This window comes from Balaenoptera borealis (genome assembly GCF_965194805.1).
Source record: "Balaenoptera borealis genome assembly, chromosome: 21".
In the NCBI taxonomy this organism is placed as follows: domain Eukaryota; kingdom Metazoa; phylum Chordata; class Mammalia; order Artiodactyla; family Balaenopteridae; genus Balaenoptera; species Balaenoptera borealis.
In genome coordinates, this window is record NC_138880.1 from 14678735 (window position 1) to 14706384 (window position 27650).

At 36.2% G+C, this 27650-nt stretch overlaps 1 protein-coding gene across 1 annotated transcript in view; it reads right to left on the reverse strand.

Moving 5' to 3' along the window:
* TNKS (tankyrase) overlaps positions 1 to 27650 on the reverse strand; it is a 181122-nt gene that overhangs the window by 54219 nt on the left and 99253 nt on the right. The window contains exons 6-11 of the mRNA XM_082374938.1: positions 20935 to 21029; positions 19391 to 19457; positions 18900 to 19086; positions 15172 to 15293; positions 13615 to 13706; positions 13444 to 13522 (exon numbers count right to left, since the gene is read on the reverse strand). Coding sequence (XP_082231064.1) covers positions 13444 to 13522; positions 13615 to 13706; positions 15172 to 15293; positions 18900 to 19086; positions 19391 to 19457; positions 20935 to 21029 — 642 coding nt within the window. The remainder of the gene's footprint in view (positions 1 to 13443; positions 13523 to 13614; positions 13707 to 15171; positions 15294 to 18899; positions 19087 to 19390; positions 19458 to 20934; positions 21030 to 27650) is intronic.

The following is a 27650-nucleotide window of genomic DNA, read 5'->3' on the forward strand; positions in this document are numbered from 1 at the left end:
CCTCTGGTGGATGAGGCCATCTAAGAGGCTTGTGCAAGTTTCCTGATGGGAGGGACTGGTGATGGGTAGAGCTGACCGTTGTTCTGGTGGGCAGAGCTCAGTAAAACTTTAATCCGCTTGACTGCTGATGGGTGGGGCTGGGTTTCCCTCCCTGTTGGTTGTCTGGCCTGAGGGAACCCAACACTGGAGCCTACCTGGGCTCTTTGGTGGAGCTAATGGTGGACTCTGGGAGAGCTCCTGCCAAGGAGTACGTCCCAGAACTTCTGCTGCCAGTGTCCTTGTCCCCACGGTGAGCCACAGCCACACCCCACCTCTGCGGGAGACCCTCCAACACTAGCAGGTAAGTCTGGTTCAGTGTCCCCTGGGGTCACTGCTCCTTCCCCTGGGTCCCGATGCCCACACTACTTTGTGTGCACCCTCCAAGAGTGGAGTCTCTGTTTCCCCCAGTCCTGTCGAAGTCCTGCAATCAAATCCTACTAGCCTTCAAAGTCTGATTCTCTGGGAATTCCTCCTCCTCTTGCCAGACCCCCAGGTTGGGAAGCCTGACGTGGGGCTCAGAACCTTCACTCCAGTGGGTGGACTTCTGTGGTATAAGTGTTCTCCAGTCTGTCAGTCACCCACCCAGTAGTTACGGGATTTGATTTTACTGTGATTGTGACCCTCCTACCGTCTCATTGTGGCTTCTCCTTTCTATTTGTATTTGGGGTATCTTTTTTGGTGAGTTCCAGCGTCTTCCTGTCGATGATTGTCCAGCAGCTAGTTGTGATTCTGGTGTTCTCACAAGAGGGAGTCAATAAATTCTTAATGGTGTTCACAAGATTCACCATGAAATGCTGACAAATTTAATTATATCACAGTTGCCAGCAGAAAAACGACTGTTTATCCATAAACAACATAAAAGCACAGCCATTAGCATGTATTAATGGAAAACACAAGTGGTCAAAATAAACTTCTTGAATTTTTCTGTGAATATTTCTGTTATGTCCTCATCACAGGAGAAAAACTTTAAGAACATTCTAATCATTAACATTTTTCTGGAAATTGGATAAGACACCCACTAAATTATTCAATTATAGTGATGGAAATCCATAATCCAGCTCATTAAATCATGGGAACATAGTTTCAGAACTATTACTCTGAAATACAGATCTTACCAAATTATTCCTCAGCCCAAACCCAGTGACTCTTCAGTGCCTTCACATAAACTTGAATCCTTCAGCATGTCATTAAAGACCATCTGTAATTTACTTTTACACCACCTCTCCTACCTCTCTTTCCACTATATTTTTTCATCACAATCTGCTATGCTCCAGCTTTATTAGATTACCCTGGAGCCCCATTTTCTGAAGGTGTTAGTTTCTAAAGTCATCATGAAAGGTAAAATTTGCCTTTGGTCAAGATTATCCTTGAAGATACCTTAGCAATGCAATGGTAGAGACAGATGTAAAGTTTCTCAGTAAATCCAACACCAGCCAGTTTCACTTCCAGTGTCTAAGCAGATCAACTGAACACCAGATAAAGTACAGACAGTACTTTTAAACATTAACAACACACTACGTGTAAGAAGCGGTTCTCTCTATTAATATGCATGGTGGAACTGAGTGCAATATAGAACACTGCAGATTCACTTCTTCCACCTCTTACTCATTCTGGGACATGCACTCATGGAGTGAAATACTGAGCAAAAATCACCACTCACTAATATAAGGAAGGGATGCAACTACCATTTACTAAGCACTTGCTAATATTAGATGCTACATGTAAATTGTAAGCTATTTATTTAAAAGCGGAGACTATGACTTAACCTTAAATGTAACTCTTCCCTCTACCCTAAAGTACAAGAGAGACCAGTGTAACACAAAATTCTTTGCTTTAGTAAATGTATATATTTTTCCTTATGAAATAATTCTTCCCTCAAATTTGAAATAGTTTCATAGCAACAAAAGAATATCCATGGAGTGCTTCATCAGACAACAAAGCTGAAGCACTACAAGAAGTCATAGAAAAGTATCAGTGAATAATATAATAGAAGCACTCATTCCATGGAAATAAGTAGAATAAAGAAACTAGAGGGACTTCCTTGGGGGTCCAGCAGTTAAGACTTCGCCTTCCAATGCAGGGGGGGCAGGTTCAATCCCTGGTCAGGGAGCTAAGATCCCACATACCTCGTGGCCAAAAAACCAAAACATAAAACAGAAGCAATACTGTAACAAATTCAATAAAGACTTTTAAAGAATGGCCCACATTAAAAAAAAAAAATCTTAATTAAAAAAAAGAAACTAGAAAAATTTGGTGAGACTTTGTACAACCCACTTAGAAAGAACGACAATCGATAATAGGGAAATATTAAACAGATATTCTGTAAGGGTTTTTGTGAAGAAGAATTATTCCTCCCTAAAAGCAAATGTCAGAAATTTCTCCAATTCCCTGGTCTCAGGGCTCCGGGCTTGCCCGTCTCAGGTCATAAGATGACTGCGGCAGCCGCGCTGCACCAGCGCCAGGCAGTCTCAACCAAGGCCAAAAGGGAAGTTGCCGACATCTATTTTAAAAGAGAAGAAACCTTTCTCAGCGAACATTTCCTTATGGTTGGGGCCAGAGATGGTTTGTGGGCCCATGCCTTTACCAGGCACTAGTAAGGACGAGATGAGATCACCAGAGCTGTCTCAGACCCTCAAGCTCCTCTATCTGAACAAAACAGAGCTCTACGGAAGGACTTGGCAAGCTTTGATCTGCGGGCCAGCTCCAACCTACTGGTTTTGTGCGGCCTGCAAGCTAAGAATGGTTTTTACATTTTTAAATGGTTACATTTTAAATGGCTATATAAGTACCTACATAAAATCCTCTATTTTGTCTCTTGGCCCACAAAGCCTAAAATATTTACTACGTGGACTTTTAAGAACACATTTACTGAAAAATGATTACTGGATGGGAAATCGACTCTCCGCTTGAGTCATTACAGATCTTTAAAATGACTCAAAATTGAAAAAAGAAAAATCAAGGTCCCTAACTCCCTCTCATATCTAACTTGATCAACACCCTTAAGGTTCTACCTTTATTTATCAGTCAGTCATGGGATAGAATCAGGGCTCTCTATAGAGTGGGCAATCTAATTTTTTCCTCCAAATATTCTGAAGTGGTTCAAGGCACAAAAGTACAAAATGTGTGTGATAAATTTATTCCTGGAGGGCAGCAGTAACTATGTGATATGACTAGAGATCAATCCCCGTCCCCCAATTTTTTAAATGAGTCACCTGGCAGGATTTGTGTTGCTGCCCTAGTTCAGTTTCACAGTTTCATATTGGAGCCAGTATAATTTTATTTTGTTGTGATCCCAGAGAATTGTAGGGAACTCTCATTGTTTAAAGGGAGTTCTCCTAAGTTTGGATTTATTACTCTCATCTCCACCATTCTGTAAGTTACATAAATGGTAAATGACAATAATTCACTCTACTGGTGGAGAAATAACAGGAAAAGATTAAATGACCTCTGCAGGTCGTCCACAAAATCAGTGCTGGAAACACTGAAAAAAAAGGGCCAACTCAAGTACAGAATATAGTCCAGAAGCTAGAATATCTCTGACACAACACTGTTCTTCGTCCTCTTGCCTTTGATGACTGCGACTCATGCTGTGTTAATTCTTCACTCAGGCAAAAAACTTAGGCTCAACAACATTCAAAATATTCTTTATATACGAGTCAAACTCTTAAAAAGCAGAGAGACAAAACAAATATACAGTCTAGTATTATACATATAATTAAGTGCCTAAATGGTCATTCAAACTGAGCTAACCAAATAAATGACATTGCCGCTCACAAGGAATCTTCTAAGAACTTTCAAGTTATACAGCTCTATATATGTATTGCTGTCCATGAGTTTTGTTTTCAACCTAAAAAATTTGACAGATTGATTTTATATACAGCAGCATTAATTTATTCTTTATATTTTAAATAGATACAACTTTAATTCTTAATATATATGTATTATTTGGAATTACCAGCATACTTACTGAAGAAATTCGGGAATGTTGGGACTAATGAAGTCTTTTTTAAGACACAGTTCTATTTTCCTCTATCTCAATCTCCACCACAAGGATATGATAGAGGATGTCTTCAAAGACGCTTAGCATTCAGCACTAAAGAGATCTATTTTCTCTTAAGTACAGAAACTGCCTCAAATAAGAAAAATGTTATACTTAATGTGTTACACCTCAACTGTGGTAATTAATGGTTAGAACTGGCTTAAGATACAAATTCAGAAGGTGTGAGAAGAATAACAGATGTCTGGCAGTTTTAAAGACAAACATTCTTTTTTTTTTGTATCTGGAGATAACAAGCTGAGGTATGTATCTTTATTTCTATTTGAATAGTAAGAATGACTTTCCTAAAGAGGATAATTTGATAAAATGATATAAAACCACAATGGTATGGGCCTGAAATATATAGGACATAAAATTATGATTAAAAAATGCCAAAAATAGTTTTGGAAACCAGCAAGCAGACTATAAGGAAATGGTTAAGGGGACTCTTTCAAAAATCAGTGTGAACAGCCTAGTCTCAACAGCTAACTATGAGGCTGAGTTCATCTCTCGCCTAAACTTCAGCTATGTCCACATCACTCATTTCGTAATTCATCATGAATTGTTCTGTGACATTTCTGTACTTAGGCATGTAGACTCACATTATAATTTTTTTTTTTTAAAGAAAGATGCTGCATATTTTGCTACCTCTGATTATAGTTATTCTATTCTTTTTTTTTTTAATTTTTATTTATTTATGGCTGTTTTGGGTCTTCGTTTCTGTGCGAGGGCTTTTCTCTAGTTGTGGCAAGTGGAGGCCACTCTTCATCGCGCTGCGCGGGCCTCTCATTATCGCGGCCTCTCTTGTTGCGGAGCACAGGCTCCAGACGCGCAGGCTCAGTAATTGTGGCTCACGGGCCTAGTTGCTCCGCGGCATGTGGGATCTTCCCAGACCAGGGCTCGAACCCGTGTCCCCTGCATTGGCAGGCAGATTCTCAACCACTGCGCCACCAGGGAAGCCCTCACATTATAATTTTACGTTAACTATGAACATGCGTACATCCCAAACTAAACCTGATTTCAAGTAATCTGAGAGTTGAAAACAGTCTCTATATTATTTTAGCTAGAGTGACAATTTTTTTTTTCTGCCCAAATCAGGATACTTTGAAATTAAAAGCAAACAATAGTTAAAAAAAAAATTAACAGGCATTAATAAAATCTACAATAGAGGGATAAAGACAGCAATCTGAAACAGGTCTACGCCCTGGTAGACAGAGACTACAACCTAGGGAACAGGTAGGTGGCAGGCATACTGTAATCTTTTTAGCTTGAAGGTAAGAAACATTAACTCTGGGCTTCCCTGGTGGTGCAGTGGTTGAGAATCTGCCTGCCAATGCAGGGGACACGGGTTCGAGCCCTAGTCTGGGAAGATCCCACATGCCACGGAGCGCCTGGGCCCATGAGCCACAACTACTGAGCCTGCGCATCTGGAGCCTGTGCTCCGCAACAAGAGAGGCCGCAATAGTGAGAGGCCCGTGCACCGCGATGAAGAGTGGCCCCCACTTGCCACAACTAGAGAAAGCCCTCACACAGAAACGAAGACCCAACACAGCCATGAATAAATAAATTAATTAATTAAAATGGAGATGTCTTTAAAAAAAAAAAAACATTAACTCGACATCATCCCTTTTTATAAAAATCTTAAAAAGCTAATTTTGTTGAATACTGCTAAATGATTATGCCAACTATTATACATATACCTTGAGTCTACAGATTTCTGTAATTGGTTTTCTAAGAGAAAGTAGTTTCCTAGGACGTTATCTATCTTCCTGAAGCAGGATTTGTTCATGCCATCTGCCTATTCAAAATTTCCAGTGGCTCTCCAAGTACCATGAGAACAAACCAAAGCTCTCCAGCTGAGACCAGCAAGATCTTGTTCCAGCATATCTTTTCAGATTTTCACCATCCCCCATGGACTACCTATTACTCCACCTACTGAACTAACTAATCATAACTTCTGACTAAAAAACTCCTTTGCTTTCCTGATTGAGTCATTATTTAAAATGTATTCTTTGTATTTTGTCTATTTCTATATATCTAATTCTTGGACATTCTTAGCTTAAATTCTATTTTCTTCATGGAATTTCTCCATTCTTTCCCCTAGTCTGCCACCACTAACAGAAGTAATTGGTCTCTCCTCTGAATAGCAATCTACCTGTACTTTCCAATCTGTATAACAGATATTCAAGTAGACTGTGTTGGACAAGCCTATTTTTAGATTTTAAGTCCCTTAAGATAAAGAATCTTTATCAAATTCAAACTTCCTATATACCTCATAGTAACAAGTGCAATACCTTGCACACCGGCTGTTTGAAAATGGTTGGTAAATGGAGGGCTCAAAAGAATGACAAATTAGTAAATTCTGATGTTAAAGAATACTGTTTTCAACATACTACTCTGTATACTGAACAAACATTAGACACTATCAAACTAGTCACTAACCAAAAACCATGCATTTCTTCTTTCTCTAGAAATTTGGAGGGAAAAAAGTTAAATGCCTGTGTTGATAGAATTGTTTAATATTGAAAAAAACTGATTCACTTAATCTATAATAAAAGTATAATTTAAGTTTTTACAGATATTTTACAGGCCATCGTTATCCACAGTGGGATATACACAGTTAAAAGTATCTCCTGTGAGGAATGAAATAAACAAAATAACCACAAATTTCATTCTTAGCTAGAATTCTGCTACAGTAATCAATATTTTACTCTAATAGGCTGTTAATCCTTTAATGTGTTATGAACCCACCAGAGTATGGAATTTGTCTAAGAAGTTAAATTTTAATATAATTTGAGAAACATGAAACTAGATTAATGTTTACTAGCCAAACTTGAGTATTATTATTTGTAAACCTTCAACAGTCAATGGAATTTTAAAAGGAACAATCAAGTTCTCTGAAAAGAGGTATATTATATTATAATGGTGCATACTTTCTTTGCTTTCTTAAAGGGGTACTTACCTTGCCCACATGCCCTAACTGTCAGAGAAATAAGTTGCAGAGAGCATAGCTGATTAGACTCGAGGTGCCAATCCCATGGCTGTGCTGAACAAACTGAAGTCTTATTCATACGCTCCCTTTCTCATCCCTGAGACTTGGGAGAGATGGCAGCTGCAGATGGTATATTTTTAAGCCAAAGGCTTATAAAGTAGGGGCTGCAAAGACCATATTTGGGCCATAGAGAAGTAAAACAGAAAAATATAGTCTATAAAAAGAAGAATGAAGCAGATGAACAAAGACTAGCAGAGAAAAGAAAGCCACACAATCTCAGAAAGAGAGAGAGAGACAGACACAGAGAGAGAATGGCAGCCAAGGTAACAGTTTCCAAACTTGTTGTTCCAGCTCTTAACCACACGGTTATCTCATAGAATTACTAAGCAGGCATGTATATAAATAAGTATAAAACAGATTTCTACTTATGTCTAATCTAGATTCAGTCGATCTAACTGAACAGTAACTAAAATGTCTCTGAGACACTGGCCCCTTTGGACTTTATTTTGATATGATCAAACCTCAGATATTATTTGAACTATAAAAGCTACTTTGGATCTATATCTTTAAAAGCACTTTAACACCTTTGGGCTAATAGAATCTGCTTATCAATCCACCTCTAGAAGAGCATTAATAAAATCCTTAAAATCAGCTAACACATTTCTCCAAAGTGAGCAAAGCTCTTGATCACTCGATATGAGAAATAAGCCCATTAAATGCCAATGACTATTGACACAATTTCTTCTTACATACATTATAAATAAATCTGTCAAATTAAGACATACGAACATCAAAAAAAGTTTTCATGTTTCACACATTTAACAGATGCTCACTAATGACAAAATAGCAGTGGTTTCATGTATGAAAAAAAAGCACTTCTGAATTAAACCTTTTGTATCTGCGGTATTAATAATACCGTATGCAATTGGGGCTTAGGTTGTACTTAATAATGATAGCAAACAAGGCAGAAGCAATAGAATGCAGAATGCCAGGGTACATTAACAATAATAAAGAAAAAAGGATAAAATCTTCATGTCTTTCCCATTTAGGCTTTACAGTAATCTTGTGAAGCAGGGGGTTGGTAGAGATAATTATTAATTTTTTAAGATACAGAAGTTTGCTCCTATAAAAGTGGATTTCTCAAAAAAGTTGGTTAATAACCCCATTTTCTTATAACCATCCTTTCCTTAAGAGTCATTTGTTTTCTGCCCTTTTGCTAAATATTGCCTGCTTGCCTCCCTGGACCCACATCCACCCTCCACCCTGCTCTGTGTCCTGGGAAAATCACGTGTATGGATCACATCAATGGGCTCTTTTGGTCTTTAACTTTTCGCTGTATGTGGCCAGTGGGAAGTAATGACAAGGGTACTGGTGGGAAGGAGAAGACTGAGGAGAATGGATTAGATATAGCCTTTACCAAAGGCTACAGATGCTGTCAGGTGGCCTGCTCTATATAGCTGCCCTGTTCTTGCCCCTTCAGGCCCAGGCTGATGATAGCTCCCACTTGCTGCTGGTACTACCTCACCCCTTGTTGATTTCCTGAACCTTGCCCACACCTTTGTATATAATTCCTTTATTAAACTTTCCTCAAATTACCCACTTTGAGTGTGCTATTTATTGCCAAGACCCTAACTAATACAACTTTCTACCTCTATATCTTTGGAACACTTCCTTCAAAAGCCACCAAGGCCCTTATGTGAAAATTGCCAAATTAAATGGATCGTCTACCTTGGTTTCTCTCTGCAGCACTAATCACCTGTTCCTTCTTCACACTCCGTTGCACTCAGTAGACACCATGATAAGCCTTTCAGTTTCCTCTTCCCACTACTGCTCCACAAACATGAGTAATCCTCAAAGGTTATTCCTTGACTCTCAACTCATCTTTCCATATTCTCTACCAGGAACCTTCCTCATTCCCACAACGTATGATCACTATGTCAATGGCTTCCCAATAGATCTTTCTAATCCTAAACTCTCTTTCATACTCTAGTGCTATATTTCCAACCACTAGTTTTATTTAATGTCCCTCTATCATATTAACTCCAAGTACAAAATCATTACCAAGACATAGGACACCAGTATTTCTTTCTAGCTTTCTTACTTCCTTAATTGTACCACCATTTTCTAAGTTTATTCCAGCACCCAATTCATTTCCAAGTACCACCATTTTCTAAGTCTATTCCAGCACCCAATTAGTCTTTCCAAATGGCTTTCGTCTTTCTCTTCCTTTTTCATTGCTGATGCCACTAAATTGGTTCAGGATTAGCTTCAAGTTTGGTAACTGCTTTAACTTCCAAACTATTTCCCACAGTATCCTGCACACAATCTTTATCATTTTACAACTCAATGTTGAGCTAGTGGATCAAAACAAATTATAAAGGAATTATATACATGTCTTAAATAAAATTTAGATAATTAAGGGAAATATATAGTATATAAGTTTGAAAAGACAAATACAGAAAAAAATACAATGCTCATACTTACTAGTAATCAAAGTATTGTTTTGTATGCCACGTACTATACAACATACATATATATATAAGCTCATTTAATTTTTACCAAAAAAACAAAACAAACGAACAAAAAACCACCCTTGTGGGGGAGGTATTAATACCCACATATCACCAATGAGTCAACTGAGGTTCAGAGAAATTAAGTCCACGGTCATAAAACTAGAAAGTGGAAGATTCTAAACTGAAAACTATATCTGTCTATGTTACATACACAATATGCTTAACTTGCAGAGTGAACCTGAACTTTGTATTTATTACCAAGTTTTACACAAAAGAATGCTTTGGCTTATATAAATATTACTAAGTTCTATCTGTCTAAGTAAGACAAGTTAGTTAATGGCATTAGATCTCCCTACCAAATTCTCTGCCTTTTCTGATTTAGTAGTCTTAGCTTGAGAACTAGGTTCATCATGAGGAGGGGAAGACAGCAGAATGGAAGAAGCAGCGTAAGAGGGCTGAATCCTAACTCAGGAGTGGGGCTGCTTGTTCAGAAGGTGCTTTTAGAATCAAATGGAAACAATGAGTCCTTCAAAAATCAAATTGAAACCACAAGTTCCCCAGAAGGAACACTAGGCAAGCAAACATTAGGGCCCAACAGTAGCTAAGTTGGGTCTTCATAGGGAGCTTTTACTTATGCATTAGTCACCAGATAAACTAGCCCTGAGGGATAGCAGTCTGCCTTGGGACCGGGAAATGAGTGAATGCTAGGATGGAAATTTGTATCTATTTGTTCCTAACCCTGATTAAATATGATTTTTTTTCCCATTTAAAGTGCCTAGTCGCAGAAGTTCTCAATTTTGTTGAACTGAAGTGGAAGGACTAGTGAAGATATACTAGTCTAAAAGGCATTCTACATCACTGGCAGGGCGGTTAAAATTATACATGCCCCACTGATGAATTGCGACCTTATTGATGAGACTGTACTGTGAACATGAAGGGCAGAAAAAAGATTTAGAACCACAGACCTAGAGTAATGCTGACTAGGATAGGTTATATAAAATAATGTTATTTCTTATTGAACCTTCAGGAAATAAAATGACTCATGGGAGACAACAAATAGATACTTTCCCAAAATGAAGGGCATTATTCATGGTTGTTCAAGAACATTATAAATGCCATAAGATATTTTTTAAAATAGGTAAATGATAAACATACTATGCTCTTAAGTGTAGCAGAAAGCCTACTTAGCTTATTATTTTGCTTGATAGAACAACAAGACATTATTTATGTAATAGTGCAGTAGTTGTACCCTGAAAATAGGTAATAAATCTGTAGAACTGTTCCTTTCATTCCAGCTCATCCTGACTGTTTAATTAAAAACATCAACCGTCCTTTTAAAGCAAGGATATACAAATTTTTTTGGATCATGCACCTTAGGAGTAAAAAAATGTTTTAAGAACCATCTCAATATACATTTATGTACATTTGTAAATTATAACCAAGCAGGGCTAAACTAATACATAATAAACATATATAAAATTTATACAAAAAAAATTACAAAGGATGGGAAAGAGATGAAACAATTAAAAATTAAAAAAAATTTTAAATTATTAGTCATACAAAATATCATTTGGCTCAATTAAAAAAAACTTTTAAAAATCTTATAAAAATTATGTTGTAGATTTGAGGGTCTGATTCTAAGTTCATTTTCAATAGTTGGTCCCATTGGCTAGATTAGCTAAAAAGATTTCACATAGATATGTAGTGCCACTGGAAAAAGTGCATTGTTAGCAAAGCCTTCTAAATCACAATGCTTATTTTTTAATGTAATTTACTGATTATGCTAAGGCTTTAACTGAATTCTGCTAGTAAAATTACATTTTTCTTGATTCTTGCAAACTTATTATGAGGTGTTGCATTAAAATATTTTTAATAGGTTCAAAAACTACCTGAACACAAATTTTTAAAAAAACCAAAAGCTTTAAAACAGGTTAGAAAATCCTGTTGCCCAGTTTTTAAATTATATAGATATGACAGATGGGTGATAAATATACATCAGTTTTTGGCAACAAAATCACAAAACAGTGGATATTTTCTAAAAATCTATTTTCAAAATGTCCTCTTCATTTGTTAAAGTTCCTTTTAAAGAGAAGTTACTTTCTCATTCACTCTAAAATATATAACTTTCACCTTTAAGGTTCTGATTATGTTTCTCTTTAAAAAAAAATGTACCTACATACAAGTAATAGTCATTTGTCACCATAGAACTATCAGCAAATTTTGAATTCCCTTATTTTCATAAAAAAAAAAAAAAAGGGACAACAACTAAGTATGTCAACCTGAAAATCCTGATTCATGAAATAGCCAGATAAACTTTTTATGCTATAAGACTGTCATGGTCATTCCCTCTGATATTCAACAACGGTATTTATCAAGATTCTACCATTTAGGATAATATCCATAAATCTACTCATGTAAAGTGCAATGTGTCACAAAGTGCTGAAAGTGAGCAGACGAGTGAGTGTATCACGGTCAATCCCCCCACACACAACTCGTGTTCTTCCTCACGAAACACCTTGGGCTCTGACATGACTCAGAGAGGCTGACACATGGACATAATGAGAGTGCCAGCACCAGTCTATGTATGAAATATTAGTACAGTAAGTCCCCTACATATAAACCTTCAAGTTGCGAACTTCCAAAGATGCGAACATGCGTTCCCATTTCCAATCATGTAAGTTAGTTCACATGTCTGGCATACATTGTTACATGCATACATCCTCTACAAGTGGTTGTGCTTTTGTATACTTTAAAGTACTGTATAGAGTACAGTAGTACAGTATCATTATCTCAAGCCCAGGATGTCTGGAAGCAAGCATAAAAAGCAGTGGTGATGTAGCTGGTACTACCTAAGAAGCACCAGCGGTTGTACTGTACTACTGTACTTTTCAAGGTACTGTACTGTAAGATTACAAATGTTTTCTTTATTTTTTATGTTTGTTTTTTATGTGTTACTTGTGTGAAAAGGATTATAAACCTATTACAGTACAGCACTATACAGCCGATTGTGTTAGTTGGGTACCTAGGCTAACTTTGTTGGACTTAAGAACAAATTAGACTTATGAACATGCTCTCGGAACAGAACTTGTTTGTACGTAGGGGACTTACTGTAGATCTTAACTTCTTCATTCGTAAATAAATTACTATTTTAATAAATCAAAATTCTAATATTTTTTTCCTACGCCCAATGGCTCATCTTGTATGTTCCATAGAGTGTCTGCACCCTACTTTGGGGACTCCTGCTTTAAAGTATTCACTCTTGAGGATTTAAAAATCTGCAAGTTCAAGTACCTCCGAAAAACAACCAGTTTGCTTCCTTCAAGCAAACTTTCCTCAAGCAATTTATGGAGTCATGGAGTTACAGATAATGTCACTCAGACAATGCCAATAAAAATGGTTATTAAAATTTTATTTCTTTATATTAAGGTTATTTGAGAGAATTATTATCATTACCAGTTTGAAGGAACAAATGTTCTTTAAAATAGGTAGCAATATTTTACCTATCATTTTCATAAATTACTTTCTGATAAACCATAATTGATGTTGACTACCAAAATATATCAATTCCAGTATTAAGGTAAAACAATGTAAAGCTGAAATGTATTTCAAATGATAAGACCATAGCCACATTTATTGCTTTATAGAAGAATGATAGTAAAGTACAATATAAAACACAGGTAATTATCTCTATTAGTAACAAGATTTAAACCAGCTTTAAAGGAGAATCTATGAATTCAAATACATGCTAACAGTCCTTTATAAGATTAATTTCTTCCGGAGAATCAGAGAGAAGAGGAATAGTCTTAAGTGCAGCTAGCTACTCAATGCCAAGGTTGGCACCTTATCTCAGGCATGAGCCTTACCTTTGCTCCATGTTTATGTAGAACTTCCATGACATCATTGTGGGCCCTTTCTGCTGCAACGTGCAGGGGCGTCATGAAACTATGGAGAGGAGGAAAGGAAAAGGTAATCTCCTAACTTGTACCACACTTGCCCTTTAAGAACTGAGCAACTCCTTCTGCAACTGCACTTACTCTTTATTTTTTTCATTAACATTTGCTCCTTTTCTAAGTAACAATTCTGTCACTTGTTTGCGTTTGGGATGCAGGGAGGCCACAGCACAGTGCTGTAAAGTAAAGAAAACCAAGTTAATAAAATAAACTTCTATGTAAAAATAGATTTCTGAATTGAATAGCACCTGCTGACTATTTAAAACACTGTTATCTCAAAACATATATTTTAACATTATGGAGATTATCAAAATTCCTCCTAAATACAGTGGGAGTATAAAACATAAGCCTTTAAACCAAGGTGAAATTATGCTCTCAGTTGAGCAGTAAGAGACTTCGTTTCTTTCCCTTTAGCCAGTAAGTAATTATCCAGTATATATTTACGTGAAGGTATCAGAATACTGCCTCTCCAAAGCTACAGAAATCTATAACTGAATTACTCAATCCTTCAGTGGGCTGTCAGCCACATAGATCAATATTTCTCAAGCTCTTTCCCAGAGGTACTCCTAGCACTACAGGAGAATAAGTCCATACGCCCAGGGACAGGTAAGAAGGTAACAGACTTGAAGGAGCTTAGAGGGAGAAGTATTCTCAGAAATTTTATGTTTTATCCTCTATTTATACAACTTTTGTATTCAACTTCATTTTATATTCATGTTTGTATTAAAACTGAAAAAGTAAGAAAACTACGTACTAATGAATAGAATGAACACTCTAAAAAAGCAGGTCAGGTTCATTCTGTGGCTTTGAGTGTCTCCTGGCAGAAATGCTGTGTAGCTTGAATGCATCTAAACCCCAGCATGAGAGCCATATTCTGAGCATACATACAGTTGGCCTATTTTGGTTTGGTAACTCTTATAATGTTGTTTTTAGCAGGTACTGCCTACAGTTTGACCCTTTTGTGCCACATATAAAGAATGTTAACTGAAGCAGATTTAGAGGACTGTGATAGAAGCGTCACTTATGCTTAAATTCTGAATTCAGGTGTAATCCAACCAGCCCTATACCTGAAACTTAATGTGGTCAATGACAAGGAACACAGAACAATCTTTCTGAAAGTACATTAGAAGAAAAAACATGAATAGTTTTAAAAACAATTTGTACAGTCTGGAACAAAAAAATTCCTAACCTTACCATTTTTCTATAATGAATGTAACAATTCTTTGACTACAATTGCTCAGAAGGATGATGCAAGTACCTTTGAAAATAATTTAATCGTTGATAGAAAGCAAATACAGTACTTATCTAGCAACCACAAGAAAAAGAAGATTCTATAGAGAAAAATCACATCTTGTATTTCATGAGAGCACTGGCCACAAAAGTACATTTGTTATAATATGGTTGGGTAAAGACAAAAGTAAAAATAATTTTCAGATTAAGGTTGAGCAAATGTCTATTCTCTCATCCAGGAAAGCAATTATCTCCCTAACCAAATTTAAAAATCAACGCAACCAATATTAAAATGCAAATTCCTGGCACTTCAGATACTAAAGTTACCTTAATGTTTCTGAAATGAAAATCGTATTTTGCATTTACACTACTATTACAGACCCAAGGAATGGGTTAACAATAAGATCTTACCAGTGCAGTTTCATGAGACTGTGGTTGTTTGAAATTAATGATTTCCAAAGCAAGTGTTTTTTTAACTTTCGCTAGGTCTGCTTCTCTGGCTGCTTGTAGTAAAGAATGACCTTTAAATTCATCTGTTAATGAAATAATGGTTGACGTATAAATATTTAAAATCTATAAAACTCGTTAGCATGATTATAAATAAAGTAGAAAAATTATTAATTTTTTTTTAATCAGTCATCAATTTTATACACATCAGTGTATACATGTCAATCCCAATCACCCAATTCAGCACACCACCATCCCCACCCCACCGTGGTTTTCCCCCCTTGGTGTCCATACGTGAAAAATTATTAATTTTACACATTCCTCTATTTTAGCAACAGCAACAACATGACAATATGATGATAAAGGTGCGAAGGATGAGGGTGTAGGTTAATGAAAAATTTTGAAATAAGACTATTTTCTACTCAGAGTTCATAAAGATACTCACTCCAGCAAAGTTTTAAAACAAGCAACCTAAACGTTCACCAAATAGAAACCAGTTAAATAATTTGTGAACACTTATACACTGGAATACTTTATAACTCTTAAACAAAAAGGCAGATCTATATATAAGCTGAGTCACTTGGCTGAATTCTTTCTCTTTTCCTTTTTCCCTTTCCTTTGAGGGTCCCATGTCACTTTCTCCTCTTCTTCAAAAGATAGGAAGAGGGACTTCCCTGGTGGTCCAGTGGTTAAGACTCCACCTTCCAATGCAGAGGATGTGGGTTCGATCCCTGGTCGGGGAACTAAGATCCCACATGCTGTGGGGCAACTAAGCCCGCACACCACAACTACAGAGCCCACATGCTCTGGAGCCCACGTGCCACAACTGGAGAGAAGCCTGCACGCCGCAACAAAGAGCCCACCCGCCGCAATGAAAGATCCTGCGTGCCGCAACTAAGACCTGATGCAGCCTAAATACATGAATAAATAAATTAATCAATTAATTAAAAGGAAGGAAATTTTAAAAAGAGAGACACACACAGAGACACATGCGTGCACATACTTGCGTCTTATTAACTACTACTCGTCACTCAAGGTCTCAGTTCAGATACTTGGATAAGCCTTCCTGTTGTTCCCCATTAGGATTCCTTCTTATGAAGTCCTTTGTACTTGCCTTTAGCTGTATATCACAGGGCTTATCACACTGTCTTATCTGCTACGGTAGTCCCATCACCTAGCACAGTGCTTGGCATACAGTAGGTAGCCAATAAGTATTTGCTGCATGAATGCTGAATATTTACAAACTAAGTCATGGCAGGTTTGGGGAGAAAACATTTTTATATAACCTCTTGTTTAGTGGTACTTTATCACTGCTAAATTCTTCAAAGTACAGGCTTTTGAAACTTCAGAAAACTTCAGAAATCCCAATTACCCTGAAAACTTAATATTTGTAAAATGTCTTAAAAGTCTCTCTTTCTAAATGCATTTTGAAACAAGAATAAAAGCTACTTTTAGTATTTTCAGCTCCAGTGTGTGCAGAACCCACACTATGGTGTTCAATTGGCTTCATGAAAACAAATAAAAAAGTAAGCAAGAAAGAGCAAAAAAATGTGTGTAATGAAAATGCTGTAAACATGGGTATGATCAAAATATTGTTTTTGTTTCCCGTATAATTTTTTTAAAAAGAATTCTGTTGTTGTGGTTGCCTAGTATAAAGCACTGAGCATGAGGATGAAAACTGGTGAGAAAAGTTCCAGCTTTGTTAAATCCTCTCCTTCAGGTAATTCCTTGGTAGAATCTTATTTAATAAAATAAAGGAGATACTGAGAAGGTTGCAAAGTACTCTACTCAGGGAACTTCTTCCTTTACAAAACTATACAAATTTAGGTTAAATCTTAATGTTTACAGTGGAATCAGGTAGACCAGTGAAATACAACGTAAAAACCCATAACAGTACTCATAATTTACAAAATGACTCAAAGGAAAAAAGAAGTCAAATGGTGACATGGGGATAAAGCTGAGGCCAGGGTATAAAACTAAAAGAAAGAAATTAGAAAAAGATGTAAAAAATAAATTTTGAGTTAAGTTAAATTCAATTCAATAAACCTGCTGGGCACACAGCATGCACAATGCACTGTGCTAAGTTGGGGGTAGGCAGATACAGACCCAAGCACAATTACCATCAACTCATTTTTATTAGGTAACAAGGCATTGTGTAGGTGCCAAGAAGACAGAATAATAAAACCAAAGGTCTTTCTAAGAATTTAAACTTCACTGGGGAGACAGAACATCACATAGAAAAATGAACTATATAATGCAAGATAACATATGGCAAGAGTCACATGAGTGGGAGAGAGAATAAATGCACTTCTACAAGGATTCATTGCTAAGACATCTGCCCAGTTATAATCTGGTTTGTGCTGGCCTGTAATCTAGTAGATGTCATCTGTTCCGGTACCAAAATAGGTTTAAATTTCCATTTAAACAAGATCAAAACTGCAAGGAACTCTTCCTGTTTTAACATAAACTAATTTACAATCTGTTTAAACTTAAATGATGTTTTCATTTTGACCATGCCTTTTTCTTAAATTATCATTTAAAGGTTTTCTCAGGTGTTTAAATCTAGTTATCTGATTCTTAGAATCCTAGATGTAAGAGAATATCAACCATGGGACAAATTAAAAATTAGGTAACGCCTACTTTAATTTAAACCTGTAATGCCCACGTATAGAATTAAATATATCTCAGTATTCGATATGACAACTAAATGTAATGTGGTATCCTGAATGGGATCCTGGAACAGAAAAAGGACTTGCAGTAAAAAAACAAGGAAATCTGAATAGAGTACAGCCTTTAATTAATAATGTATCAGTATTGGTTCATTATTTTGACAAATGTACCATATTAATATAAGATATTTATAGGGGAAACTGGGTATAGGGTATACAAGAACTCTCTGTACTATTTTTGTTAAGTTTTATGTAAATCTAAAACTATTCTAAAACAAAAAGTTTATTTAAAAACATGCATATGTAAACATAGGTAATATGTATCAGTATCTGAGAAGATTACTTCCACCAAATCATAAAAATTATCTTATTTAAATTTGGGCAAGTGATTGCACTTGGGCTATAACACACATAAATAAAAACATGAATGTGCAACTTGCAGGGCTTGGGAAATAGTGAGTACTCCATAATGTTAGATATCATCTATTACTACCAATAGCACAAGAATATAACCTCTGTGAGCTTAGAGATTTTTTTCTAGTTTGTACACTGCTATATTTCAAGTTCCTGGCAGATAGTAGGTATTCAATAGATGGTTATTGATGGACTCATCCTCTTTTGTCTTAAAAAAAAAAACAGGAGCCTTACTTAACACATGAATTAGAATTAGGCTTGAATAAACACAAAATAAATATATGTATATGAGATTCCTGTAGAATTCAAAAAGAAAAGTAATGATAAGAAAAGAGGATAATAAACTAGTGAACATGTAAGAATAGAAGTCTATTATCTAAGTTAGACAAAAAACAGCCCTAATAACAAAAATAAGATATTCTAGGGACTTCCCTGGTGGAACAGTGGTTAAGACCCCGTACTCCCAATGCAGGGGGCCCGGGTTCAACCCCTGGTCGAGCCGCAACTAAGACCTGACGCAACCAAATAAATAAATTAATTAATATTAAAAAAAAGAAAGATATTACAATTTACAACTAGAGATGCTGACTTTAGGATATAAATACATACAAGTCAATCTTTCCCGGAGCTCAGGAGTTGGAGCCATATCCACGGCACTTTTGCCATGGCAGTTGACTAAAGTGGGATCGGCACCATGACTAAGTAACAAAGAGCAGACCTCTACACGATTCTTGGAAGCAGCCTCATGGAGTGGGGTAAACTGCCAGAGATCCATAGCATTAACACAAGCTCCATGCTGAATTGAGAAAAAAAAAAGTTATAGGTCAGTAATCATTTCACTGGAGCAAATAAAACTCGTTTATTTGACTGTAAATTTCAGTTATAACTCTGAAATGTCAACAATTGTTTTAATTTCTTTAATTTCAGCTTTTAAAAAAGTTTAAAATAAGTTGAATAATTAAAAAATTTTAAGGCAATGGTGAACATTAAAAAAAACCAATTTTATTATCTTAAAAATCTTGGCAAAAAACCCCCATGAAAACTCATGATGAGTTAAAAAAAAAAAGCAAATAATATTCAATATTTTTAACTTCTCTTACCTTTAGTAGCAGTTCTGTGACTTCGTAATGTCCATATGAACATGCATTATGAAGAGGAACAAGTCCACTAAATGGAAAAAGGCCAATTAAAATACTAAAATTTCAAAGAACTTAGAGTCATTTATCCAAGAAGTGCTAAGAAACAAAATCTAATAAATCCTAGTACAATTATGTTTAAAATATTTTAAAGGATTTAATAAGAGAATAAAAAGCTAACTAATGCTCAACCTTTTGTATTTATCTTGTTTTATGTATGTCATTAAATATAATGATAAAAGCACCAATTAGAAAAGCATTTCGGTAAAAGGAAGAAGTGCATGTACTAATTGAAAATTGCATGCTTTAAATAGTAAGTATTTATAGAAAATACATGTTAACTGATAGTGAATTGAAATATTCCTACCATTTTATTTCACTTTCATGGTAATTTCCAGCACAAGAATTCAATATCCAAACTATTACAACTTGCATATCCGAGTATCATTCTGCATGAGTCAAAGACCCTCTTTTTTGTGGTGTACTTATCTTGAGGACTCACCTACTGTACACCATCTGCTTTCAGACATGCACGAGGGAAAAGCGATTTACAAGAGCATCAGGCATTTGTGCCCCTATACTATGGGAACACCACTCACACGTGGCACAGAACCCGGCGCAGGCAAGAGAGAAACAGCACCAAAAAGAGCAGATTTGAAATGATGGACTCCTCTTCTGAGAACTGTCTCAAGTACTGAGCTCTTTCTTCTTGTCTATGTTTCCTGACATGGAGAGGGGCAAAGTGAACGAAAGCCTGCTCCAGGGCTTCTTTTCTTTATGCTGCTCATCAGTGTAACAGGAACACTACTTCATCTGGACAGTCAGGTCAATTATCTTTTAGATATTAAAGTGGCATAATGAGAAATGTTAGCCCATCACATAGGCTAGCAGACCCAATTCACGTGTCCCTGGAGATTAGCTAGGAAAGTGGTACAAAGGTTTCCAAAATGCACCTATTCATAAAATAAATGACATACTGCTTTCTTGGTTCCCAGACACCTCTCTCCCATATCAACCTTCATAAGGACCTTTTAGGTTTTCTCAGTTTAGATGGCCAAGATTTCATCAGGAAAAAATTAGAATATTGTATACTTACGTATACTTATGATTTTAGTTTATTAGTAAGAGATGGTCCTTTCATACCTGATAAATAGGATAGTTATGTTACTGGATTATCAGAATTTTTTATTTATCTGTCTTTCTGAAGTGTAACTTAAGAGTTGAAAAATAGTAATTGCAATTGAGAGAAACAAATTTTAACTTCAAATAATAGAATACAATAAAATTAAACTAATTTAGGAAATTGTTATGAGAAGAACCCTTAATTAGTAGGAACGTGAAAATGAAGTCAAATCACTGTGAACATTTTTAAAATGCTATACAAGCTGTAAGGCAATGGGATATAAGACTTTGTCTAGTGCTCAAAAACTTTTGTGTATCAGATGTTGAAAACAAAGCGTAAATATCCATGAATGAAACCATTACAGGAAATACGCTGATACACATACCCTTTGTCTTTTGCATGCACGTCAGCACCATGCTGGAGAAGAAGCTGAACGATCCGAACTCGGTTGTAGCCCGCTGCTAGATGTAAAGGAGTTGACTAGATAGAAAAGAGAAAGAAAAACGTATCCCCCTCTTCAGGTAAATAATTCTTGCTTTGGCATCTAATCTGTATTTATTTATTTAAAGACAATGAGTGTTAACATACACAGAAAATACTGAGGTGAAGTGCCAAAAATTCATATTTCCTAGCTGGATGAGAGACAATTCACTCATCTCAGGAGTAAATTCTAACTTCAGTGCCATTCACCTACTTCTCCTACTGGTTTTTCAAGGCCTTCAGTTATCAAGCCCTACCCTACCTATTCCACATTATTTCTTAATCTCTTTCCATCATGGACCATTCCTACTGTTCTGGGAAGACATGTCAGGGCTCATATTCCTCATAATTGGAAACATTCTTCTTTACCTTACTTGCATCCTGTCCACCTTTCAAATTCTAACTTTTCAATCCCAATTCTATCATAAAGAGCTAGCTCTCAAAATTTCTCTTTAATAGGAAAAGCTGAAAAGCATCTCTGAAGAATATTGGAAGAAATTCTAGTGGAAACAAAAAAGACAATGGACCGTATTCATTCCATTAGGCTGCTAGCAATGGGTCAGAACTAATTTCCTACCTTGGATACGATGAAATATGCCAAGATAGTATTTAATTCTTCTATTTTATGTACTGCATATGCAGTATAAATACAGGAGGAAAATAAAGTTTCTTCCCAACTAATTACTGCCACATTTTAATTTGAACCAAGTTATTAAAAGGTGTTCTGCTCACATATAATATGATAATTAAAATAATCAAACTTCTCCACACCTTTTAAAAAAAAATCAGAAATAACATTACTTTAATTAAAAGTTTCTCTGCAACCATAGCAATTTTCCCACCTCTGCTCATTTATTTAAAGTTTAAATACTGTAACGGCTTTTCACACAGGGTCTAGTATACTTTAATATACTACCATGTCTCATGTCTTCTATTCTGGGCCTTGGGATTTAATAAGATTTTCAATTTATTTTCTTCACATATTTTGATACAAAAGAATTACTTAATACTGTGTTATCTATTACTGCTTTCAAGGCACTCCATACATTTTATATGTTCTGACAGTCTCTAAGTTTAGGAACTATTTTTGAGCAATACACAGCTAATAATGAGATCAGGTAGTTTGGAAAAGAGTCCTGAATAGGAAGTCAGGAAACATCATCACAGTCCTGGATCTTGTGGAACTGTGAAAGTCATATTACCTACATAGCTCAGCTTCCTCACATGTAAAATGGAGATAAAACCACCCATCCTAGCTATTTCAAAAGTGCATGAAAAGTTTTCTCCCACATATAATCACCTTTAAAATGTAAAATGCCATATAAAAACAGATGATTAAAATTTCTGAATCATCAAACAACAAGCCCATCCAAGTTTCTGCCTTCAGACACCTGTCAAATGTTACTGTAAATGATACTTCTAGGGACTACCCAATTATTTTCAGGACTTATTTTCCCCATCCTTTAACATTTTGAAGATGTTGTTTCACTATCTTCTGGCTTGCATTGTTTCAGACTAGAAATCTGCCTACATGGTATCTTTATTCCTATGTACATGTGATTTTTCTTCGGGATACATTCATAATTTCTCTTTATCACAGACTTTAAGAAATTTGACTTGTGATGTACCTTGGTACAGTTTTTTTTTTTTTCCTTCTTTTTTTTGGTGTATGTGTGTGCTTGGGGCTGGCTGAGCTTCTTCGATCTACTATTTACAGTTTTCATCAAATTTGGAAAACTTTCAGCTATTATTTCTTCAAACATTTTTTCTGCCCTCTCTCTTACTATTGTCTCCTTTGGGGACTCCAATTGTACAGATGTTAGGCTGTTTTCAAAGCTTGCTTTTAAGCTTTGTAAGCAGGACCAGAGCAGCCTTTGGTCTAGGACTAATTTTCCCCTTCTACTGAAGCATTACCCTTTTGAGTGCTCTATGATATCTAGTGAATTATGAGGTTTGTCCTTTCTGGCTGGTGGCAACAGAAATGATTAAAGTCTCTGTGAGTTGCTAGGATTGTTACCTCTAATCCTTTTGGGTGGTTCTTTTATCAGCCTCAGGTAGTTTTCTCATACCTGTATTAATCAGTACTCAGCTGAAGATAGTAAGGGGATCCTTTGCAGCTCTCTGGAGCTCTCTTCTCTGTGCAGCTCTCCCTTCCCTGGTCCTCCACCCTGCTAACTCTTGCCACCTTGGTCTCCTCAATCTTCTAATTCCATCTTCTCGAGTCAGGGAAACCACTGGGTGCCTCCTGGATTTTCCCTCCCTGCATCAAGGCCTGGAAATTCTTTCTAGGCAACAACCTGGAGCAATCACAGAACTCACCTTATTTGATTCCTATCACTCAAGAAGCACTACTATGTACTGCCTGATGTTCAACTTCTGAAAACCAGTTTCATATATTTTATCCAGTTTTTTTTTTTTAATTGTTTCAGGAAGGAGGGTAAATCTAGTTCCTGTCACTCCTTCTTGGCCCACTTTCAGGGCTGAATTTGACTTTATACTGCAGTTGGGAAGTTTCCTCAAGAGATAGTAACTGCTTTGGATGAATGGTCAATGTGTCAGTAAGCTCTCATAGGACATAGCTGACATTTAATATTATAAGGAAAAGGTGACAATTTCATTGCTGATGCACAAAAAGATTTTCTTTTTTCATATTAAGTATTCTTACAAAATTTTATTTGTATATAGTTGGGTCAATAATAGTATTTATTTCTTATTCTTGAAAATAAACTAAGTCCCTAAATAAATGAATACCTATACACACACACACTAACTGTTTATACAGAAGGCCAAAACAAAAAATTATATCTAGTTTCTGGATTTTAAAAAATCATTATGAGACTAAAAATTATCTATAATGCTTTGAAAATGGTAATATAATTTTTAACCTGTATAATTTTAAAACTCATATAACTCAAATAAATTAGAAGGCTCTGTAATTGAAATGGTAGAAAGTGATAGAAGGCCTGAAATAGAGCAGTTGTTAAAAAATGGAGTTGAGGAGTGAGTGTCAAAAACTATTAAGAAGGAGAATTGCTAGAATCTGATAATTGATAATAAGTAGTAAGGAATATAGCAGTTTCCAGTTTGGAAATGTCAGTGATAGAGGAAGGAAAAGAAGGAAGAAGGGAGGGAGGGAGAGAGGGAAGAAGAGAAGGGAAGGGAAGGGAAGGGAAGGGAAGGGAAGGGAAGGGAAGGGAACCCAAAGGGAGAGAATGTGAGGTCTGGGTTTATTGTGTTTGAGTGCCTATACGATACCCTAGCGGTAATGGGACTAAGAATGGAGTTTTGGAAAGATCACTCTGGTTACTCAATAGAGAATAAACTGGAGAGGGAGGGCAAATCTGATGGCAGGCAGACCTGAATAGAAGCCTGCAGGACTAATCTAGGAGGGAGATAATGACGGTGTCAGTTAGTAAAATGGTAGCAGCATCTAAGTAGAGGTAGTTGAGCTATGGGAGCGGATGAACTCACAGGGAGAGTGAGTACAGAACAAGCAGGGTGAAACTTTCTGAGGAGTCATTCCGATGTGTATGCTAACCGTGCAAACTAAACAGTGTCACTGGAAGGCACATAAAAAGCTGTGACATGCCTGCAATAAGTTTGAGGAAATGGTATAAAGCAAAAAGAAAAAGTACAAATTGAGAACAAACAATGATTTGAACAAGCTTACACTACTAAGAGTCCAGGAGTTTTTCCTCTAGAAAAAAATTTACCACTAAACATTATATACTAAATGCTATCTTCTGATGCAAAGCAATTAAAATCATGTGATCTAATGAATGGTTAGCACATAGTGCCAACTTTATACCTCAACTACCAAATGGCACAGCAATGATAAGAGTAATTTTCTAAATGCTAGGATAATTAACAGAGTGTAATTTTGGTTTGGAAAAAAAAGAAAAGCAGGTCCGTTTGTAAAATACTCACACATGTTACTTGATAATTTTGTGTTGGCTGTAAACTAGCAAACACAAGAATCAAACATTTAAGGCATCACTGTGCACAGGACAGCAATCACTGCCAGTTTGCACACCTCACATTTATTCTTAAAACAGATTTTTTTGTTGGGAATACTTTAAAAGTCAAACATGTAGAGCGAAAAAAAAATAAAATAAAAAACATGTAGAGTGATAAAGTATGAAACAACTACAAATGTAAAAACTCTATCAAAAAACCTACCTTAATATTATTCTGCTGTAAGAGAAATGTTATTACTAATATTTTCATATTGTAAACTGTTTACAGAAAAAAGAATCCTTACTTAAATAAATCTCATAATTCAAAGTTTTCTTCTTGGAATCAGGCCATAGGAAACAATAAACTTATATATATATATATACATTTATCTTTGCTTTTTATGATATAGATTTGCAGCATACAATAATGCATTAACTTCTCCTACACATATATGCATAGTTAAAATAGGAACAACTGACAACCCTGTTATAAAACTGTGGATGCAACTTTAACAGAAGTGCAGGCAGCACAATATAAGGAAGTGAGTAGAGGCTTTTAAGCCTTGGGTTTGCATTCCTCCTCTGGAAAATTTACAAGGTATATGGCTTTGGACTAATTTCTTAATGTCTCTGAGCCTTGGCTTCTAATATCTGTAAAATGAGAATTATAATTCCTACCATATAAGGCTATTTCATGCATTATAGATAACTATATAAAGCACCTAATACAGTATCACATAGAAAAAGCTCAACAAATGGTGGTTATTACTTATTATCACCTTGTTAAGTATCTTACACACTTAGAAGTTATTTCTTTTTTTTTTAAAGAATTATTTATTTATTTTTGGCTGTGTTGGGTCTTCGTTTCTGTGCGAGGGCTTTCTCCAGTTGTGGCAAGCGGGAGCCACTCTTCATCGCGGTGCGCGGGCCTCTCACTATCGCGGCCTCTCTTGTTGCGGAGCACAGGCTCCAGACGCGCAGGCTCAGTAGTTGTGGCTCACGGGCCCAGTCGCTCCGCGGCATGTGGGATCCTCCCAGACCAGGGCTCGAACCCGTGTCCCCTGCACTGGCAGGCAGACTCTCAACCACTGCGCCACCAGGGAAGCCCAGAAGTTATTTCTTAATGGTCATTTATCAGTCCTCATCTTACTTTACCTATCAGCATCATCTGACATAGCTGAGCACTTCTTCCTTCTTGAAATGTTTTTCCCCTTGGTATCTAGGACACCTAGGTACCCACACTTCTTTTCTGGTTGCTCCTCACTTTCTTGACATTGGAGAACTCCAGGACTGTGTCCTTAGACCTCTTTTCCTCATTATCTACACTCACTCTTTTGGTGATCTCATGCAGTCTTGGGGCTCTAAACAACATTTATACGTTGACAACTCCTCAATTCTATCTCCAGTTCAGTCTTCTTTGCTGAACTCCAAACTCTCACAATCTAACATCCTACTTGACATCACCTTATGGATATACAGGAGACACTGCATGCTTATCATGTCCAAAACTGAGCTCTTAGTATTCCCTCCAAAAGCTACTCTGCAGAATTTCCTATTGCTGTTAATGGCAACTCCATCCTTTTAGTTACTCAGGTCAAAAAATTTGATAGTCTTTCTTGACTGTCATCTTTCTCTCACACACTATGCTCACTGCATCAGACTATTTCTGTTGGCTTTATCTCCAAAGTCTCTCCAGAATCCCATCACTTCTCACCACATCTACTATCACTATCCTGGTCTAAGCACCATCCTCCCTCAGCTGATTGGTTGTAACAGCCTCCTTGCTTCCAGCATAATCCTCTGAGAGCCTACAAAACATAGTAGCAGAGTGATCCTGTTAAAATGTTAGAGGTTCCCGTCCTCAGCTCAAAATCTTCCAATGGCTCTTCATCTCACTCTAAGTAAAGCTGAAGTCTTTATAATGATCTAGAAGGCCACAGACAATCTCTCATTACTACCTCCAACTTTCTGACCTCATCGTTCACTCTGGTTCACTCCAAACAGCTCAACTGCCACAATTATTAATTTGCTAAAAAAACTAAAGGCCTACCAGTAACAAAATATTTTCCCACTTAAATTTAATTTCACACGACTCCTTAACAAATCCAAACAATGGAAGACAAAGTATTCCTAAGGATTAAATATCAAAGCAAGAAAATCCTATAGATACACAATGTAGCCATCACCTTTGGAAGACCTATATATTATTATGTGCCTAGAATATCAAAATTTAATTTCTAAATATTTTTTTCCTACTGAGCAAAGAAATCATGAAAACTACGTCTCAAGATTTAAATGTATTATTACATATTCAATCCTAAGGGAATTTTAGCATTTAACACAAAACACACATGGCTATCTCACAAATGACTGCTGGGTACTGGGGAAAGGTTCCTCAGTTTGTTAGTACTGAGAAAGCTTTTGAAGTTAACACAGAGACAGAATATCCCAATCTTTACAGCACTTCTCATCTAAGAAACATAAAATATTATAAAAATTCTTAATTTCTTAAGACTATTATTATTGTTCTATTTTTATAAAGTAAGGCATATCTCAGAGATATTGTGGGTTTTGTTCCAGACCACTGCAATAAAGTGAATATCGCAATAAAGCGAGTCACAAATTTTTTGGTTTCCCAGTGCATACAAAAGTTATATTTACACTA